Below are 20,306 nucleotides of genomic sequence, written 5' to 3'. Positions count from 1 at the left end.
TTTACTATCATGTAAAATCAGAACAAAAAGGTGAATTTTTAGGTAGATGAAAATATTTCAATATATAACATTGATCCATTTATTCAATGATTCCATGAAATTGTATCTATGTGTAGTACTTATGTCTGTGCCTATATAGTACAAATTTTACACATAGATATAATTCTATTTCATAGCTGCATTGAATGAATAGATTAAATTATATATTAAAACATGAATTAGAATTATATCTATGTGTAATATTTATGTCTGTGTATATATAATACGAGGCTTCCTTGGTAGCTCAGTTGGTAAAGAATCTGCCTGCAATGCAGGAGACCCAGATTCAATCCCTGGCTGGGGAAGATCCCCTGGAGAAGGAAATGGCAATGGCAACCCACTCCAGTATTCTTGCCTGGGAAATCCCATGGACAAGGAAACCTGGCGGGCTACAGCCAAAGGGCTGCAAAGAGTTGGACACTACTGAGCAACGAGCACATCCATCATCTATGTTTTCTAATGGAGGAAGGGGCCCGTGAGGGCATCTGCACCTCAGGCTCACGAAAGTCACGATGGGGCCCTGGGAATTTGCAAGGAGAACTTCCTCACAAGCCTGGGGCTCAGACTCGGCCACCAGATGGGGGTGAGCGGCCTCCTTTCCAGCTGATACAGGTGGGGCACCGGGCTCCTGATAAAAACAACAAATATTTTCTGTTAACTATTAACAAAGTGCCAGGCTTTATCTCCCTAATTCTTACCACATTATTGCTCTCATTTTACAGAGGAGGAGACTGAACTCAGGTTAGAACTCAGATTCTAGTGCTGGCTTCAAAATGACATTCGAGAACCCTCGCTGGCCCCAGGAATCTGGGACTTTCTGAAGCTTTCCATTGGGGTGTCATTAATTATTTGCAGTCATTTCCTGTGCCCTAGCTTGTCTCTCTACAAGACTTGGCCTCATTTAAGGCCTGGCTTTATTTTGTACCTTTTTCTACGGAGGCCCTCGCTCCCGTGCATTTGAATCAAGTCCTTGGTGCTTGTGTCTCTTGGGGAGACCCTGTGTGGCCAGCCAAGCCTGTCCTCCTGGGGGCCTTGCTCCTCACTGCAGCCCCTCAGTGCAGCCTGGAGGCTGCTGTACAATTCAGTGCAAGCAAATCAGTGAGGTCCCATCACAAAGTCCTGGGAACTCGCTTCTGTAGCTGCTTTATTCACTTCACATTGTACCATGAGCAGGGAACCACAGCCATCAGGGGTCTCCCAAAAATGTGTTTTTTTTTTTTTCAAAAAATGTTATTTTTGATGACTGCATAATAGTTCATTTATATTTTTGTGGCACCATAAACTTAGCCAGTTGCACAGTATTGATGTTTCACTTTCCAATTCTTCCCTAATGGTGATGATGACATTTGCTCTTCAGTCAATAAACACTTGTTGTTAAGGATGTACTAAGTGCTGAGAACAATTTTCTGATCATCTGGCTTGATTTAAGGGAAACATTTGGAGTACTGAGCAGAACTTCTGAAAACCTATGAGAATTGGTCAAAGTAGTAGGCAGAGGAAAATTTATAGCCTTAAAAATATTTATTAATGAGAAATATGTGTGTTCAGTCATGTGACATTTTTTGCAACTCCGTGGACTGTAGCCTACCAGGCTCCTCTGTCCTTTGAATTTTCCAGGCGAGGATCCTGGAGTGGGTTGCCATTTCCTACTCCAGGGGATCTTCCTGATACAGGGATCGAACCCATGTCTCTTGTGTCAGCTGCATTGGCAGGTGGCTTCTTTATCACTGTGCCACCTCAGAAGTCCCAGTTAATAAGAAGAAAAGATGCAAAGTCAATGAACTAAACATTTAACTCAGGAAGTTAGAAAAAGAGCAATAAAAATTAGCATAAAAGCAGAACATAATAAAGGAAAAAAAATGAGAGCTGGTTCTTTGAAAAGACCAAGGTAGTAGAAGATCTAGGGACATGTGCAAACCGCAGATTCTTTAGTCGGGAGGCTTTCATGAATATTATTTCTCCCACCAAACTTCTGATAACAATAGCTTGGCAAAGTGTATTAGCTATCTATTGCGGTGTAACCAATTAACCAAAACCCAGGGGCCTAAAGTAAGAAACACATTTCTTATAGCTCTTGAGGCCAGGAAACCAGATAGGATTGAGCTGGGTGCCTTTTGGCTCAGGGTCTCTTACAAGGCTTCAGTCAAGGTGTTGGCAACACCAGCCATCCCAAGGCTCAAAGGGGAGAAGATCCACTGCCAAGTTCACTCCCATGGGTATCGGCGGGGCTCAGGTGTGCGTCACTGGTTGGCTGGAGACATCAGTTCCCTGGCACATGAGCTTCTCCATAGGACTGCTGATTACATGGCTCACTTCTCCCAGAGCTAGAGGGGAAACAGAGAGAGAGTGAGAGAGCACAGTCTTTCTGTAACCTTTCTTTTTGTTTAAGTAGGCTTTTTGTAACCTAATCTACTAGTATTGTCTTCTAGAATTCTGTATGCTATTAGTTAAAATTGAGTCACTGGGTCCAGCCACAGTCAAGGGTAGCCAATTATACACAAGCATGAATACCAGGAGGAGGGATCACTGGGGGCCAGCAAAGAAGCTGCCACCACACAAAGGTTTTAAGATCATATGCCTCCTGGAAGTCAAATATTCTTTTCGCTAAGTGACTGCCTTGGCAGTTATCTGAGGAATGGGTTAGTAGAAAAGTCAAGTTCGGCTACATATTGGTTGTGTGAGGCCTGGGAACCTTTGTTCTCATCTGAAAAATGGGGTCATAATAAAGATCACCTTCAGAATTTGTTGAATTTATTGTGATGAGGGGTGGGTATAAAATACCCTTCAGAAGTTAGGCATTATTAAGAGAACAGTGTTGGAGATTCAAGTGTCTGTGATTGTTTTTCTCTTTCTTATTAGTATTTTAAAAATCTTTCATTGATGTAAAACATACACACAGAAAAAATTCTCCAGGCCAGAATCCTGGAGTGGTAGCCTTTCCCTTTTCCAGGGGATCTTCCCAACCCAGGGATTGAACCCAGGCCTCCCACATTACAGGCAGGTTCTTTTACCAGCTGAACACCAAGAGAAGCCCAAGAATATTTGAGTGGGTAGCTGATTATCCCTTCTCCAGTGGATCTTCCTGACCCAAGAATCGAACCTGGGTCTCCTGTATTGCAGGAGGATTCTTTATCAACTGAGCTATCAGAGACACAGAAAAGTGCACAATTCATATATGTGGTCATGATCCCCTGTGTTTAAGCGTTCTTCTAAACCGAGTGAGCTTTTAAGTTCTTTTTACTTTGTGCACTCTCCAAAACCTTCCACAGTGAGCTAGAATTACTACTCTCGTCATAAAAATGTCACCTCTGCAAGGTGTAGTTTCTGTTGATTAGAGAGTTTCCGTTGATAAAGCATTTGCAAAATCCTTATCTTGCTTGAGTTTTATAATGGCCACGGGAAAAAGATCAAGAAAGGATCACGGATCAATTTCCTTATGGGTAAAAGGAGGAAATCACTCTCCTCTGGGGGTGGGGATTGGAGAGGGAGCGGAACTGAAGGCGGTGTTTTCTGTGAGTGCTGGGCAGTGAGCCACCTGTCCGCTCCTGGCACCGAAAGGCCTTCAGCAGGCTGGTCCCCCAGCACCCCACCCAGAGTGGCCACCGTCAGCTCTAATGGAAAACCCTTCAGCTCGCCAAACCAAGGCTCTAGAAAAATTCTACTTCTGGGAATCCGCCTTAAATAAGTTCTCATGATGCTGCCAAACTTTATGTGCAAATAATTGAATGCAGCAGCATTTTTAATAACAGACACTTAGAATTAATATAAGTGTTCAGCAGAAGGAAATTAGTTGAATAAATTTAGTCATTGAAAGGCAGACTATTTCACTGCCACTAACGTATCATTCTGAAATATAGATTTATGGGCTTTGGAGTTTACCGGATGAAGCAGAATCAACAATTGAGTAAGATAGAGGGGCGTCTATGATACAAATCCACTGAAAACCACATGGAAGGAAATGTGCCAATATAAGTAAGCAGATTCTATCCTGGAGCTGGGATTATGGGTGATTATTTTCTTTCTTTTATTTTTTTAACAGACATTTTAGGTGGTATATTTGCAACATAACTTTTTAATTCATTCATTAATTTTTGGCGGGGGAGCTGTTGTGCCGGGTCTTCACTGGTGCACAGGCTTGTCTCTAGTTGTGGCGAGCAGGGGATACTCCCAAGTTGTGGTGCATGGGTTTCTCATCGTCGTGGCTTCTCACCGGCTCTAGGGAGCGGGGGCTTCAGTAGTGGTGGCACATGGGCTCCACAGCACAGGCTCGATAGTTGCGGTGCACGGGCTTAGCTGCTCTGGGACATATGGGATCTTCCCATATCAGGGATCGAACCTGGGTCTCCTGCGTTGGCAGGTAGATTCTTTACCGCTGGGCCACCAGGGAAGCCCTGTTTTTGCTTCTTTCTAAATTAATTGATTAATTATTTAATTTTTTGACTGTGCTAGACCTTCGCTGCTGCACGGGCTCTGCCCCAGCTGCAGTGAGCAGGGGCTGTTCTCCAGTTGCTGTGCAAGGCTTCTCCTTGCAGTGGCTTCTCCTGCTGTGGAACACAGGCTCTAGGTGCGTGGGCTTCAGGATCTGTGCCATGAGGGCCCAGTAGTTGCGGTTCCTGGGTTTTAGAGCACAGGCTTAACAGTCATGGCCCGCGGGCTTAGTTGCTCAGCAGCCTGTGGGATCTTCCTGGACCAGCGACTGAACCTGCATCTCCTGCTTTGGCAGGCGGATTCTTTACCACGGATCCACCAAGGAAGCCCCCTGCTTTTCTTTTTCTTTAATACCTCCCATTGCATATGGTAAGCATGTCAGTTATATAAATAGTAGAAGTAAAGAGCAAAGCACTGAAATTCCATTACCCACAGCACACCCCCAGCCCCTCTACTCCCTTCTTTATTTAGTTTGTTGTAGATATTTCTAGGTATTTTCTTTAAATCCACCATGGATTGCTTTTAAAGCTTAGATGTACAAAAAAAATGTTTAACCCCCCCAAAACCTTACTTGTACAATCAGAAAAAGCATGGGGTGAGGAGAGAAAACAAAAGATTCTCAAAGTGAATCTGGACATCATAGAAGCATAGAGGTTTTTACAAAGCAAATCTCTCTGTTTGAGGATGAGAAAGTGGGGCTCAGGGTTGTTGGGTGGCCTGCCACACTCACCCGGTTTGTGCCAGCTCCTGGAGCCCAGTGCAGCGTTGCTTCCGGGGTCACATCCACTAGGGCTCAGGAAGGAGGTGGGAGGCTGAGCTGGAGAGAGGCCAGGAGGATGCTCTGGGCTGGGCAGGCTGGGCTGGGGCGATGAGCCTTCTGCCTGTTTGTTCTGGGTACCAGGAGGTACAGGTGGAGAGACATCCTGGCAGGAAGGACCAAAGTCCCCATTTATGGCCTGGGGGGAGTTAATGTGTAATATTCTAGGATATCAGCTGGACTGCAAGGTGAGACCCTGAGCCCAGACCTCCAGGAACAACCCAGAGCTGCTGTCCGGAGCTGCTACCATGTCGGTGAGAACGCCAGCTCCGAATCTTTACCTGAGTGGGGGTGGGGTGGATGCTGGAGAAAAAGCATCGCTGCCCCTCCAGCCTTGGTTTCCTTATCTGTGTAGAGAGGAAGTTGGACAGATCGCCTCCACTGTCCTTTAGCATCAAGGCTCTCTGTTCCCCCCACCACCATTCTGTCTGTCTCTTTCCTCCTCCAGCCTGGTTTTCTCATCAGTAATTTATTTGTTTATATTTTGCCTATCTCTTTCGGCTTGCAGGATCTTATTTCCCCAACCAGGGATCAAACCTGGGCTCACTGCCGTGGAAGCACTGGAGTCCTAACCTCTGAACAGCCAGGGAATTTCCTCTCAATAACATTAATCGCGGCAACAATGATAACTACTAACACCTCCTGAGCTTTAAAAGATGACGAAACTGAGACTGGAAGGTTAACTTGCCCCAGAGCAAAATCTATAAATTGCAGGGGGTCAAGTGGATCTCCTTCAAGGTTTCTCCCCAATTCTCTGATTCAAAACTCTGCTCTGCCGTATCCTGCTGTGTGGCCTTGGAGAAATCACTGCTCCTCTCTGAGCCTGTCTCCTGTATTTGGGGAACTGGGTTACAGACAGCATCTTCCGAGGCTGGTGTGATGCTTTCCTGCGGCTGCCGTAACAAATTTAGTCTCTCTCAGTTTTGGAGGCTTGAGGTCTGAAATCCAGGTGTTGGTGGGAACTTGCTCTCTCTGAAGGCTCTAGGGGAGGGTTCTTTCTTGCCTTCTCCAGCTTCTATTCGTTGCTGGCAATCTGTGGTATTCCTGGGCTTGCAGCTGTCTCCCTCCAACTCCTGCCTCTGCCTTCACACAGCTTCTCTGCGTGTGTGTATTTCTGGGGTCCAAATTTCCTCTTCTTCTAAGGATGTCAGTCATATGGAGTTTGAGGTCCACCCTAAACCACTACGACCTCATCTCAACTTGGTCCTGTTTCCAAATAGGTCCCATTCACAGGCTCCATGGGGGGCACAGTTTTCTGGGAGAGTCAGCACAGGTGGGATGTGGGAGTGGATGTGACTAGATGGCCCAACGTGGACGGCATGGTGCCCTCCTCACACTCTGCCTCTCTGGGAGGGCCTTTGTGCCCAACTTCTCCTTCCCCTGATCTCACCCTCCCCTTTCTTTCCTCCTTCTTCAGAGACTTCCTAGTCCAAATCTCTTACACTAAAGAGAGAGGAGGGGGACGTCCCTGGTGGACCAGGGGTTAAGACTCTGCTCTGCCAATGCAGGGGGCACATGTTCAAACCCTGGTCGGGGAACTAAGATCCTACATGCCATGAGGCGAGGTCAAAATATTAAAAAAAAAAAAAAAAGATGGGGGAACCGAGGTCCAGAAAGGGGCACCGTTGGCCCCTAGTCACTCGGTTAGTCACCTGACCACTGACACCTGCCTCCACCCAGCTTTGCATCCCCGTCTCTCTCTGTGCTCCAGACCTTACGGAGGGGGGACAGATTACTAGGCCTTCCCTCTCTCATGGGGATCCCTGTTTGCCCAGATGGATCCCTGAGCCCGGCTTTCCTCTCGCCCCTGCCCTGCAGCAGCTCTGGGGGCTCAGATTCTTCTGTTTGAGCCAGGCAGCCTCCAGGAGCTATGGGGGCAGCGAGGGTGCTTCTCCCCACCTCAGTCTCACCCTGACCATCCCAGGGAGGATACCAGAGACTCCTCATGACACCTGTTGGGGACTGTGGGTGCAGCAGGGCGCACACCGTGAAGGGCTGCTCGTTGGCAGGACACCCATGCTCCTCTGGGAGGGACGGGATAACCTCTCCAGGGGGGCTGCTCTCTGTCCTTCTAAGAGAGGCTGAAGGAGGATTTTAATCCAGTTTGGCTGATGATCCACGTGTTACATTAAGCACCCATCTGAGGGGTTAGGCCTCTAAGTGCCACTTTCTCAGAGGCAGTGAAATGCTGCCTACCCTGGAGACATCTGGGCTTCCCTGGTGGCTCAGACGGTAAAGAATCCACCTGTCATACAGGATACCTGGGTTCGATCCCTGGGTTGGGAAGATCCCCTGGAGGAGGAAATGGCAACGCACTCCAGTATCCTTGCCTGGAGAATCCCATGGACAGAGGAGCCTGGTGGGCTCCAGTTCATGGGATCGCAGAGTCAGACAGGAGTGAGTGACTAACACACAGGGGACATCTGGAGGCATTTTTGGTTGTCACTACTTGGGGAGAGGGTGCTACTGGCATCCGGTGGTTAGAGACCCTGCCCAAGGCCCTACCTCCTACACACACAGGGCAATCCCACAACAAAGAATGATTCAGTCAGAAAGTCCAGGGCGCTGAGCCTGGAAAACCCTGCTCTGAAGCATCGTAGGGTCCGACGTGCCATGATGCTCCACCCTCCTGGGCTTGGCGTGGCCTCTTTCATGCCTTCCTTTTATTCATTGTATTTTTGGCCATGGCCTGCGGCAGGCAGAATCTTAGTTCCCCGACCAGGAATGGACACTGTGCCCCTGCATGGAAGCACAGAGTCCTAACCACTGGACCACCAGGGATGTCCCCAGGCCTCCTTTTAAAATGTACTGACTCCAGGAGAGGGCTTCTCTTCTGGCTCAGTCAGTAAAGAATCCATCTGTAATGCAGGAGATGCAAGAAACCCAGGTTTCATCACTGGGTCGGGAAGATCCCCTGGAGAAGGAAATGGCAACCCACTCCAGTATTCTTGCCTGGAGAATCCCACGGACAGAGGAGCCTGGCGGACTACAGTCCATGGGGTCACAAGAGTCAGACACGACTGAGCGACTAAACCACCACCACCAAGAGAACTGGGCAACCTTACACCCGTGTAGGAACCCAAGGACTGTCTTCCCCCTCGGTGGAAAGGAGGCAGCTGCCAGCAGGGAAGTCCTAATCTACCCCTCACGGACAGTGCCCTTGACTTTCAGCAAAGCACTCCAGTCCCGCAACTTGTTTCAAGGCTTCCCAAGTGAGCTCCCTCCAGAAAAAAAAAAAGAAGACATCAGTGAACAGAAATCCTATAACATAAATGTGTTCCCCCATTAAGTGTTCTAAGTCTATTGTGGCTGCTGAATCCTGTCTGGCCCAGCCTCACACCCTCCAATCATGGATAACTGGACATTTTCTCAGGCTTGGATCATAAGGTTTGAAAACCCAGCTTCGAGAACCTCCCTTCTAACTAGAGCATAGAAGTCAGGCGCTGCCCAGGTCCTATGGGAAAATACGAAGCAGAAGGATACCACAGTAGCAATAAGTAAGCCTAATGACCACAGCCCCTCGATTTGCTTTTAGTCTGTGCCAAGTCCTGTTTGACGGGCTTCACACATGGGAGGTCTCATCCTCCAAACCAGGGTGAAGAAGGTGCTGTTAACCTCAGGGCATCCGATAGCATCTGTCACAAGGGTGCTTGGGAACTGGGTTTGAATGAATAAATCAAACCAGCCCATTTTACAGATGTGGAGTGTGGGATTTAGAGAGGGACTTTGATGGACATGTTCAGACATGTGACTGATGGAGTTTTACAGATTCTCTGTTTGGGATGGTCCTAGACTTGCCTGTCATACAGTTATTTTCTTTTTTAAAAAAAATGAAAAAAAGATTTGTCTACAATGTGTCTTAATGGCGGTACATGGGATCTTTCTTAGTTTCAGCACATGGAATCTTTTAGCTGGGGCTTTTGAACTCTTAGTTGCAGCATGTGGGATCTAGTTCCCTGACCAGGGATAGAACCTGGGCCCCCTGCATTGGGAATGTGGAGTCTTAGCCACTGGACCACTAGGGAAGTCCTAATACCGTCATTTTACTGACTCCCAAGTTTGTGCAAGAAATAAATGTACCCTTGTTTGTGGGATTTTGCCGAGGGCATTGTGCCTCATCACTTGACCACATTTGGGAACAGTGAGGTTGGCAGGGGTCACTCTACCCATTTTATAGATGGGCAAATAGAGGTTCCCTCAGCTGGGCCCTATGTCTCCAGATCCATCTATTCTTCAGGCTGGGGTGGATGAGAGTAAAGCAAAAAGGGCAAGAGGAGGCTCCAGGAATCTTTGATCTGAGCTCTCTGGCTTTTTCCCTTCCTGGCTCCAAGGCCTCATGTGGGGAGAGGGAGAGGGGGGCCTGGGGCCTGGTTGGGATAGGAGGATGCTGGCGAGTGGGCTTTACCAGCAGAAGAGTGTGATTGATTTGTGTGGAATGTCTCTCTGTTGGCGCAGGGGAAATTTGAGATTGCGAACATGGACATGAAGATGGGGTCAAGCCTGAAGATCAAGGGCAAGATCGCTGACGGGGCTAATGGGTGAGCCAGGGGGAGGGCGGGTGGCGCAGGACGGGGAGGGGGCAGCCACAGACCTGGCATGGGCTGGGAAGGTGGGGGAAGGCAAGGCAGCCTTGTGAGATGTTGGGACAGTGGGAGTGACCTCTGCCCAGGGGGCCTTTTGTACGTTCTCGCTCCCCTCACACGCCTCCCTCGCCCTTGCTGGCTCCATGTGGGCTGCTTTCACATCTGAGGCCAGGTTCGGGGACCTGCAGAATTCACATGGGACGCCATGTGCTCCATTCCTTGGCCCCAACAGACACAGAAGGGGCAAGTGAGAAATCCCTGAGTCTTTGCCCAGGTCTCTGCGAGTCAGATTCCTCTACTGAAGGCCCCAACCCCCAGGGACACTACCCTCTTGATACTGCTGAAGGACCAGGGACTGGCCTTTCACATGCATTAAACCAGGGATAGCTCAGTTGGTAAAGAACCCACCTGTGATGCAAGAGACCAGGGTTCAGTCCCTGGGTCGGGAAGATTCCCTGGAGAAGGAAATGGCAACCCACTCCGTTATTCTTGACCAGGGAGCCTAGCCCTACAGTCCACGAGGTCGCAAAAGTCAGACTTCGCCACTACAACCAGCACCAAACCAGGGGCACCCACTAGGGGGCGCCTAGTGGTCTGGTTTGTATCCTCTCCATTCTCACCTCAGGGGCTACAGGTCAGCGTTAGGCTGTCCTGTGTGCAGGACAAAGGTCAGTATTTCTTGAGACTGACCTCAGTCAGTTTTTGATTGGGGAGGGGCAGGCAGAAGCATTGGGTAGGAGCCAAGAGAAAAATCACCTCTTTCTCCTACTTGGGTCCCTCAAGTTTGCAGAGATGTGGGATACCTCTGGCCTGAGTCCTCCCAATGGAGACGCCCTGTGACTCAGAATGTCCCACTCTCAGGGACCATGAAGAGCTAACCAAGGCCCCTGCTGTGATCTTTCTAAAAGATCACACAGCTCCTGATGGCAAACTTCTAATGACAGGGACCTCACTACCTTAGGCATACAACTATTTTTGGCCACACTTAATGGGTCTTCAGAAATAGTTAAGAACAGCAGTTTTTCCCAAGGATAGACACCTTCATTTCCTGAAATGTCACTGTTAGTTAACTTGTCAGGAGCCTTAGTCTGTGCTCTAAATGGAATGTGATACTCCAGTGCCAAGTCTGATCAAATTGTCACCTCCCTTGTTTTAAGGCACAAACCTCAATTAACACAACCTTTGGTGATTCTACCAATTTTATGGTCAAGACGCTGCCCCCCAAGCTGTTATACCCAGGGCTGGCCCCTTATCCTCACTTCTTACTCCTTCTCTGGCAGCTTTGTGATTAATTTGGGCCAGGGGACAGATAAACTGAACCTGCATTTCAACCCACGCTTTGGTGAATCCACCATCGTCTGCAACTCACGTGATGGCAACAGCTGGGGGGCGGAGCAACGGGACAATCACATGTGCTTCAGCCCAGGGTCAGAAGTCAAGGTGAGGTCAAAGGGGAAAGGGGCCTGAAAACAGATCTCAAGGGGGGAGCACAGATGGTGGGGGCACCCTGGCCTAGACATGTGCTGGGACTGTTTGAGCCACCAGGCATGGCCCTGGCCCATTTCCAGGGTGCCTCCTGCCTCCCTGATGCCCTCCCTCCCACTGCAGCTCATCGTGACCTTCGAGAACAATGAATTCAAGGTGAAGCTGCCAGACGGGCACCAGTTGACCTTTCCCAACAGGCTGGGCCACAGCCACCTGAGCTACCTGGGTGTGCAGAACTTCCTCGTCTCCTCCTTCAAGCTGGAGTAGGGCAGCACCTCACCAGAGAGCAAGACCCACCCCTGCAAGCAGATCCCTGACCCAGAGCTGCTCTTCATGTGGGATCAGCCACGCACCTACTGTTCCTAATCCTCCGCCCTCATCCCCCAAGGCTCAGAACCAACAAAAGAATCCACCTTTATAGTCTTTCCAACTGTGGTGTTTTCCATTATCTTGATGCTCCTAGCGTCCTCATGATACAGACAAGGAAACTGAGGCTGCCCAGTGGGGGATAAGCTCCAAACACCTCAAAGCCACTGGTCCTGCCTGCTAGTGCCCTTTTGTCACCAGGACAAGTGCCAAGTTGCTCTGTGGGATTACAGTCCCAGGCACCTGGGCCAGGGGCTGTGCCCGGAACTGCAGATAAGGGCTCCCACCTGGGCTTCTTATCTCAGGGCTATTCATTCCAGTCTGGTTACTCATTACCCCCTGCCTCGGTCCCTCCCCTCACTGGGGGCCCTGGTTGGGGAGAGGGATGTCCTTGGCTTTCCAAGCCCAGTGCTGAAGGTACTCGAGCAGGTGGTGCAGACACAGTCTTCCCAGGTCCTCAAGCATCTCGCGGGACACCTTTTATCAAAAAAAGCCTTTTTAATCAGGACCCAGAGGCAGGTCTGGGGTGCACGGGAAGGTGGGACCCTCCCCCTTCTCAGTGAGGTCACACCTGACTTTTCTGAGGCTTCTGGGACATGGGGCTGGTGGTGGGAATGTTGGGGAGGCAGCTGTGGGGGCTCTCAGACAGGCAGGAGGGACCCTGCTGGGGGCAACTCCAGGATGAGCTGGGGCCGAGGGTCTCTTCAGGAGAGGAGACAAAGGCTCTATGTGGTAGGCTCCCCACCCCCACCCAGCAAGGGCAGCTTTCCCAACACAAAGGCTGCACTGTGAGGCTGGGCCCTCCAGCGGGTTGGGGGCCTGGGGTGGAGGGTGAGCCCAGGGAATAGCTACTGTGTCCGGAGGTCCGGAGTGGCAGTGGAGGGAGGCGGGGTGGCCGAGCAGGCCCAGGGGAACACCTGGGTCCTGGAACAAGCCTGGTCTCCCCTGGCCTCCCTCCCATGTCTGTCCAGCAGAGGTGTGCAAGGGCCTGGGGACAACTTGGGTTCTCCCGTCTGTCACTGGCAAGACCCAGCTGCCAGGGGCTGGGGCTGCATCTGGGCTCCTCGCAGGCAGTGCCCGGAGGCTGACCGGGGTTCTCAGCCTGTGCCCAGCCGATCACACCTTGACCTCGTCGTCCTCCTCAGCATCAGCAAACTCGAAGGTGTTGGCCTGCACTGTGCTGGGCACGGGGGTCCTGCTGCCTGCCTGGGATGCCCCGCACTCTTCATCCAGGCTCCCCCAGGAGGCCCGAGCCTGGGACAGCGCCCCCAACCCCTCACCCCGAGCATCCACCTCAGTGTAGAGGCGGCGGCTTTGGCTGCCACCCGAGACAGCTCCCCAGTGCCTGCTGGGGCCCTCGTCAGCAGGCGCACGGGGGCCCTCTCCCACCGCACTGGCCCTCGCCTCGGCCACTGGGCCCAACCTGGTGGTTACCCCATTGGGGCAGCGTCCACGAGGTGAGGGGCTTGAGGCAGGGGCCGGGGGGGTTGCAACAGAGGCTGGGGGACTTGCAGCAGGAGCCGGGGCGGGGGTCTCAGCTGCAGAGCCTTCTGAGAGGCTCATGGCCCCCAAGAGCTCAGTGAGGAGAGAGGGCCCAAGGTCAAGGTCCAGGCGGAAGGACAGGAGGGAGTCAGAGCGGCGAAGCTCAGGCTCAGCGGGGAAGGAGCTATCACGGTCTCGGTCACGAGGCTTTTCTGGGCGAGGCAGGCGGGAAATGGTGCAGAACCCGGAGTCCAGGCCTAGAAGAGAAATAGGGGCCAGGGTCAGAGCTGGGGGCCCTAACCAGGAACTGGGGAAGGCAGAGCCAGGACCAACACCTGCTTGCTATGTGGCCTTTAGCAAGCCACCCCCCAATCTGACTGCAGCTTCCTCCATCTTTCCAATACAGTGAACCCCATAGTCTCTTGAGTAATCTTCTTGTCAGCCCTGGAAATCGACATAATCCTCATTCCCGTTTTCCAGATGAAGAAAGTGAGGCTCAGTTTGGGACAAGGGGAAAGGCTCGCCCAGGGCCACAAAGTCTGATGGGCTGGAGCTGAGCCTGGAGCTCAAACCTCCTGACTCTCAGGCCCAACACTGAACTTGAATGACCCCTGGTCCCCTGCTGTGAATCCACAGCACATGTACTGGTTTGTGGGCACAGGATAGAACCAGCAGCCGGTGTGACAACATAGAAGTCAAGACCCAAAGGACAGACAAATGCCCTCTAAACGCCCTCTGTCTTAGACCCTGGCTCCAGGACTACCAGGCCTGAGACATAGTGGTGGGACCATGGACCAGTCCTCAGTGGGATTCTGAGCATCACCCCTGGACAGGGAGTACCAGAGGAAGCCTCTGGTGCTGGGCAAAGCTGCACGGCAGGGAATGGTCACCAGGTGGCAGCAGGGGCCCCAGTTCTCAGGTGAGCTGTCCAGAGGCGCCTAGGTGACACCCACCCCTCCCCACGCTGGCAGGAAGGGCCTCTGGTGTCTGTCCATGTGAGGGGTTTTCCAAATCTGTCAAGTTACAGGAACCTCTGTTCAAATAACAACAGAGCAACAGCTCCTGTGTCCTGAGCACCTACTGTGTGCGAGATTCTAGGCCACAATCGAATATGTGTTATCATTTCACTGAATCTTAGCAGTGAACCTAAGTGCCCATTATATAGGTCAGGACTTGACTTCACAGAGGTCAATTTGCTCACTGAGAATCAGGCAGAACCAGGATTTGAATCCAGGGCCCTGGCTGTCTACCTCTCCCCTGTATTGTTCTGACACAAGGGAGCTGCTTCCATTGAAGCAGGCAAGGGATAGGGGAAGGAGGGTGGTGGGCTGGCTTAGCCGAGGGCCCAGAGAAGGGGAGGCAGCTTAGGGGCAGGCAGAACTCAAACCCCACCTCCTCACCTCTCAACATCAGTGTTTTGGGGAGTGAACTGGCTCCCACCCTCTGACCCACCCTTGCCATTCACGATCTCAGGTTTGGGTCTGACTTCCATGGAGACCAAACTACTGTGGGGAAGAACTCACTTGGAGGGTTGGCTGAACCATCAAACCCCCTGCACCTCAGCCCCTGAAAAATAGGCAGACAGCACAGGCCCTCACCGTAAGCGGAGTGGCCATCTGTGGAGCTGGCAGGGCTGCGGTCAAAGCTGAGCTTGCCCACCACGAGGCTGTCGTAGGCCGCCTGGTTGAGCTGAGGCAGGGAGATGGCATTCTTGATGATGGGGGAGATGGCTGGTGGAGCAGGTGAGGGTGCGGGCGGAGAAGCCATCCTCCGGGGCGGGGCCCCCACTCTCCGCACCAGCTGCAGCTTCTTGGCCAGGAAGCCCCGGGGCGAGCGGTGGGTGCTCCCTGAGCCGCCACCATGGTTGCTGAGGAAGGAGGTGTCACCGAAGACATCCCCACCGCGGCCCACGTGCATGGTGTGGCGGAAATCCCCAAGCGGGGGGCTGATCATGTCCGCAGTCAGCCGCTTCTTCCCCTGTGAGCTGGACACCCAGCCCACGGGCGAGAGCTTGCCCAGGTTCATGGCCGGGGCTCCTCCGGCCCCCTGGGGGCCCGGCATCGGCTCTGGCTGTTCACAGCTGCTGGTCCATGCTCACCGGGGCCTGGGGAGAGCGCTAGGCTAGGTGGAGGGTTCACTTCTCAGCTCCCTCCTTCTTGGTGGGAGGGGGTGGAAGGAAGCTGCCCCTCTGTGCTACGGTGCTGCCCCCACATGCTGAGGCTGTGGGGGGTCCATGGCTTGTCTGCCCCGAGGCCTGGCTCCCAGTCCCGTGGAAGGAGCTGCAGATGTTCTGGCCAAGGACGTAGAGGGCACCAAACGTGCCTCAGACGTGGACAGTCCTCCTGCCCAGGAGTGGGGACCTAAGAGAAAGAAGGTAGTGGGGGTCTGAGGGCATCTTGGCCCGATAGTAACAGCTAAAGAGAGTACACGAGGGTCATGGGGAAAACACTGAACAGACCCACAGAGGAGGGCACGTGGCATGACTCCACATCCAGGAAACTTAAGTGCAGGCGAAACAAAATCCCATGACAGAAGAGCCTGGCAGGCTACAGTCCATGGGGTCGGACAGGACTTAGCAACTAACAACAACAAGACCAAAAAGTTCATGGAGCTGTACTCTTCTTCAACTGTATACTGGTTAAAACCTATGGGCGGTCATTATATGGTCCCCATTGATGAAGCACCAACTGAGTGCCAATGGCTTATGTTCATCACTCATTTAACCTCGAGGGAGGCACTATAGGCTTCAGACGAGACACGGAAGCCCAAAGAAATGAAGGGATTTGCCTGAGGCTACACAGTAGGCAATGGTGAAGCGGAGCCTCCAACCCCAGAGCCCTTGAGCCCCAAGCTACACTGCCTCCTGCTGGCAGGTGGAGTTAAGTCACCTCCCTTCTTGGTGGGTTAAATTGTCTTCCCCTCACAGAGGCCAGGAGGTGACAGGCAAAGGCTTTATGAACTGCTGTGTAACCAGCAGAACCCTTCGCTTTCTGAATGCTTCCTGGAAAAAGGATCCTGTGGTCAAAAGTGGTTTTTCCAGCTGCTTATTACATGTCTGAGCACATTCAAGGCTCTGAGAAGGCCCGCAGGAAGAACATTATTTTTTTTCAAACTGATGTCAAAGCCTTGTTACCAGGGAACAAGTTTTGGAAAAAGCTCAGCTGGTGCCAAAAGCTGTTCTTTGCCTACTCCCTTCTGTTCTGATCTCTTCCTCACCCTCCTCCCCCATCCCAATCTTCTCTAAGCTTCCCTTGGTTTGACATCACCCCTTCTAGTACCCTAGGAGCATACACTGGAGGACACCTATGAACCTATGGTCCCATATTTGGTTTTCCTGTGGCCCGGAGAGGCCAAGCTTCTTCAAGTTCACATCAAGAGAACGAGTAGATATGTCATTTCAGAGCCTCTGACTCACGTGGCTTTTAGTGGCCCGTGGAGCCCTGTCTTGTCTCTCCAGATCGCAATACACTCTAAGGGTGGGGCCTGGATTTTCCTGCCTCCCTCCCTCCAGCACTCAGCTTGGGCTCTGCACACGGCCAAGTGCCCAATCAGTACCAGGAGTTCTCCGTGATACCTTCATGCCAAAGGCTCACCCTTGCCACCGACCGAGTGAGGGCAGGTAGAGGATTTAGTGGCCTCACAGTGTGACCTTGGGCAAGCCATTTACCTGCCCAGACCTGGGACCCGAGCTGATAAAATTTGATAATGATAGGTTCTTAACATTTAGATCTGAGTGTCAACTTAAAAAAAAAAAAATTGATGCCACCTCCAAGCATAAAAATCTCAATACTGCCCTTCAAATGTTATTTGAAATTCAAAATAGGTTAAATAACAAGATAAAAACAAAGGAGGCAAGAAGACAAAGCTTGCTTTCTTTTCTGACTGCATTCTCTTTCCTTCCCACCATGGGATCCTCCCCCAACCCTGACTCCTCCCCACCCGGGGGGGCGTATCTGAATCATTCCTTTCCCTGGCACCCCCGGCACCAAGATGTCCTCGTGGAATGTTTGCTGAAGTAATGAAGCACTCTGCAGTTGGCCAACCCCTGCATGATGTCATCTGATTCTCCAACAGCTCCGAAGCTGGAGGGTTAGCCCATTTTACAGGAAGAGCCAAGGCTTGGAGAGAAGGAACTTGGCCAGGGTCACGTGGCAGGTACCTCGCCTGGGCCATTTCCTTGCTCTGGGGAAGACTGAATCTGGGGGCAGAGGGGAGGGAACTGGGGGGGGGGGAGTGTCATTCTGAAATGTCATGAGGAGAGGTCACTATGTCCGTCATGTGGCCACACCTACTTCTCCCCAGCCCCTCCTTTCTCAGCAAAAGGGGTCCTGGTCCCCACCCCACAACTGTGGCCACTTTGACTTGAGACACCAGCTTCTGCCCAAGTCTTGTGATAAGCCTATGTCTCAAATGCCTCTGGGCATCTCCAGAAGCTCTCCACCCTGCCCACTGTTGTAGGGACAACCATGGCACTTTTCAGCCAAGGACAGGACACTGCTACTGGGGACCTGTTTTCCCATGTGCAAAACAAGGCTGGTCCTCTCCCAGGAGAGTTTTAAGAGTGGAAGGTGCTGTAATTAAACCCTTGGATCCTGAAGCGGGGCTGGGTTCAAAGCCAACATTCTTACACTAATAATGTCTCTCATTCTGGAGAGACAGAAGGAGAGGCTCCAACCTCGATGTAGCCTATTTGGCCCTTGAAGCTGATCATCAGGTATCGCTGGTGGTTAGGTGTGCCCCACCTGGCCCCGGAGTAAGCAGAGCTCTGGCTGTCCAGGTATGTGGCCTCTCTTTGCTCACCAACCCAGAAATACTACCTGCTAATGCTCACAAACACCCATTTCACAGACGGAAAAATTGAGACATGGAAAGGAAACTGACTTGTTCCAGGTTGGAGAGCAAAAAGAGAGGCGTAGCCAGGAATCTCCCCAGGATTCTACTGTTGTTGTTAGTTGCTCAGCCTTGTCTGATTCTTTGTGGTCCCATGGACTGTAGTCCACCAGACTCCTTGGTCCATGGGATTTTCCAGGGAAGAAAAATGGAGTGAGTTGTCATTTCCTCCTCCAGGGGCTCTTCCCGAGCTAGGGATCAAACCTGCACCTCCTGGGTCTCCTGCGCTGCAGGTGCATTCTTCACCTGTTGAGCCACTGGGGAAAGTCAGGAGTCTACCAACCTCAGCAGTGAATGCCAGGGGAGTGGGTGAAGGCTCCAGGAGTGCTGAGCAGATGCCCAGCCGCTGAGCACAGCAGGGCAGGCCAGCGAGGCAGGAGACCCAGCCCTGCAGATTCAGTTTACCCTACAGATAGTCAGGCCCGGGTACTGGAGTAGGAGCTTACTCAATAGCAGTGGTGACCACAAGGACAAGGTTTGGGGCCGGAAGTAGGGACCTCGAGGTTAGGAGAGGCCAACAGGGGCCGCTGTGGAAGTGCATGTGGTTGGAGGAGGCCAAGGGCTGTCTGATGGCTGTGGGGGAGGGGGCAGAGGCAAGGGTGAGGCGGGGGTGGGGGTGGCGGCACCCTAGGGCTCACCTGGGAGTCACCCGCAGGCCCCTAGGGGGCACCACCTCTCATCCTGGAAGCCACTCCCTGCTCACAGCACCCCGCTCGCCAGGGTCCAGCTGGGTAGTAACACCATCCTTACCGCTGGACAGAGGGACCCTGCCTCCGTTAGGGCTGTTCTAGCCTCCCAGAATAAGGGGTTAACTCCCTGGGGGCTGCCTTTTCAAGCTCCTCAAAGTCCAGCCGCTTCAAGAGGCAGAAACTGAGGCGAAAAAAAGGATAGCACGTTGTCCACAGTGGCAACCGAGACCCTGTTCTCAGGCCGTCAAGGGGGACAGTAGGAGGGAGCACCATGGACCCCAAGTTAAAGCCGAATCAGCCTTTGACGACGAGGCTGATTGGCCTAAGGGCAGGGTCTCCCCAAGTTCTCGGCTCCAGACACTGCCCCGCGTTTTGCGCAGCTGTGGCCTCCGCGGGCCAGCCCTTTGGCCACTCTGGGCCTCAGTTTCCCGATCCAGAAAAGGGGCTTCAAACTTCGTGAGTCTCGCATGGCTTGGCGAGAACAGAACAGTCTCGAGGGCGGAGGGGATGGGAAGTCCCTGAAAGATTTTGGCCAGAAAACATTCCCTCTGGGAGGACCGAGGTTAGAATGTTGGAGGGTCGTCGCTCCGCGGGGAAGGGGGCAGCCGGCTGCTTTGGCCCGAGGGGAACCGGACGGGATGACCTCACCCGCTGCTCGGGCCTGGAATGCGGCGGTTGGGGAGGGGGCAGGGTGCCTGGACCATCTCCCCAGCGGTCCCCCCCACTTCCCGCTCTCCCCGCCGGCCTCGCCAAGGGGCCCGACATTCCGACACATGCCCCCCTCCCCGTTCCTTCCCTTCCTTTCCCAGGGCAGGAAAGAGCGAAGACGGCCTTCGGCTCGCCCCCTCCTCCCGCAACCCGCTTTACCTTCCAATTCTCTGCCGCCCTCTACTCGCCGGGACCAGCGCGAAACCACTCGAGAACTTGGAGCGTCCGGTGCCGCTCCCGCGGCCGGCGATCCCGACCTGTCCCTTGGCACCCGGGCGACTTTGGCAGGCTGGCCCCCTCCCCCGCCCCGGTCCCAGGAACCTAGGGGGTGCCAAGATCTTTCGGCGCCGCGATCCCCCTGCCCGCGTCCACGCCCACCCTGGGCTCGACGACCAGCGGGCCCGCTCGCGGTTACCTTCTCTCCGCGCGCCCCGGGAGCCGGGGGTGAAGGGCGGACGCGGCGGCGGCGGCAGTGCGTCCCCGCGCGCAGCCCTGGCGAGTGGCTGGGCCGGTCTGCGCCGCCCTGGCCGCGGGCTCCGCGGGCTGGCTCCGGGGGCGGGGGCGGGGTGTGGGCGCGTTCCCTCCTCCCGCCTCTCTGCTCCAGGCCGCGGGCGGGGCGGGGCCCCCAGTCCCGGGCACCGATCCGGCCGCCCCGAGCGGCGACTGCGAAAGCTGGAGGGGGCGCCAGGTCAGGCTCTTGTAGGCTGCCCTGGGCAGGGGGAACCGGGAACGTGCGGGTTCCCCGGGAGAGGTGACTCGGGTCCCCAACTCCCAAACCCTCTCCCACCGTCTCCTCGCAGGGCCTTGGGGTGCCTGACC

At 53.1% G+C, this 20,306-nt stretch overlaps 2 protein-coding genes across 4 annotated transcripts; one reads left to right on the top strand and one right to left on the bottom strand.

Annotated features, from left to right (window-relative positions):
• The first annotated feature begins 9,745 nt into the window (after positions 1 to 9,745).
• Positions 9,746 to 11,619, top strand: LGALS2 (galectin 2). The gene is made up of 3 exons (XM_052641342.1): positions 9,746 to 9,822; positions 11,148 to 11,307; positions 11,476 to 11,619. Exons 1-3 carry the CDS (start codon positions 9,761 to 9,763, stop codon positions 11,617 to 11,619), a joined length of 366 nt encoding a protein of 121 aa, XP_052497302.1. The 5' UTR covers positions 9,746 to 9,760.
• Positions 11,620 to 12,216: 597 nt separating this feature from the next.
• On the bottom strand, positions 12,217 to 20,019 carry CDC42EP1 (CDC42 effector protein 1). Of its 3 annotated transcripts, none has more exons than XM_052640510.1 (3): positions 19,903 to 20,019; positions 14,799 to 15,560; positions 12,217 to 13,457 (listed from the first exon to the last, which is right to left on the bottom strand). In XM_052640510.1, exons 2-3 carry the CDS (start codon positions 15,259 to 15,261, stop codon positions 12,835 to 12,837), a joined length of 1,086 nt encoding a protein of 361 aa, XP_052496470.1. In that variant the 5' UTR covers positions 15,262 to 15,560; positions 19,903 to 20,019; the 3' UTR covers positions 12,217 to 12,834. The 3 variants fall into 3 exon arrangements, with proteins under 3 accessions (XP_052496470.1, XP_052496471.1, XP_052496472.1); XM_052640511.1 differs by lacking the exon at positions 19,903 to 20,019 and adding an exon at positions 19,647 to 19,773; XM_052640512.1 differs by lacking the exon at positions 19,903 to 20,019 and adding an exon at positions 18,729 to 19,014.
• Between the last annotated feature and the right edge of the window lie 287 nt (positions 20,020 to 20,306).

Source organism: Budorcas taxicolor, chromosome 5, assembly GCF_023091745.1.
Source record: "Budorcas taxicolor isolate Tak-1 chromosome 5, Takin1.1, whole genome shotgun sequence".
In the NCBI taxonomy this organism is placed as follows: Eukaryota; Metazoa; Chordata; class Mammalia; order Artiodactyla; family Bovidae; genus Budorcas; species Budorcas taxicolor.
This window is presented reverse-complemented; position numbering and strand designations above follow the sequence as displayed.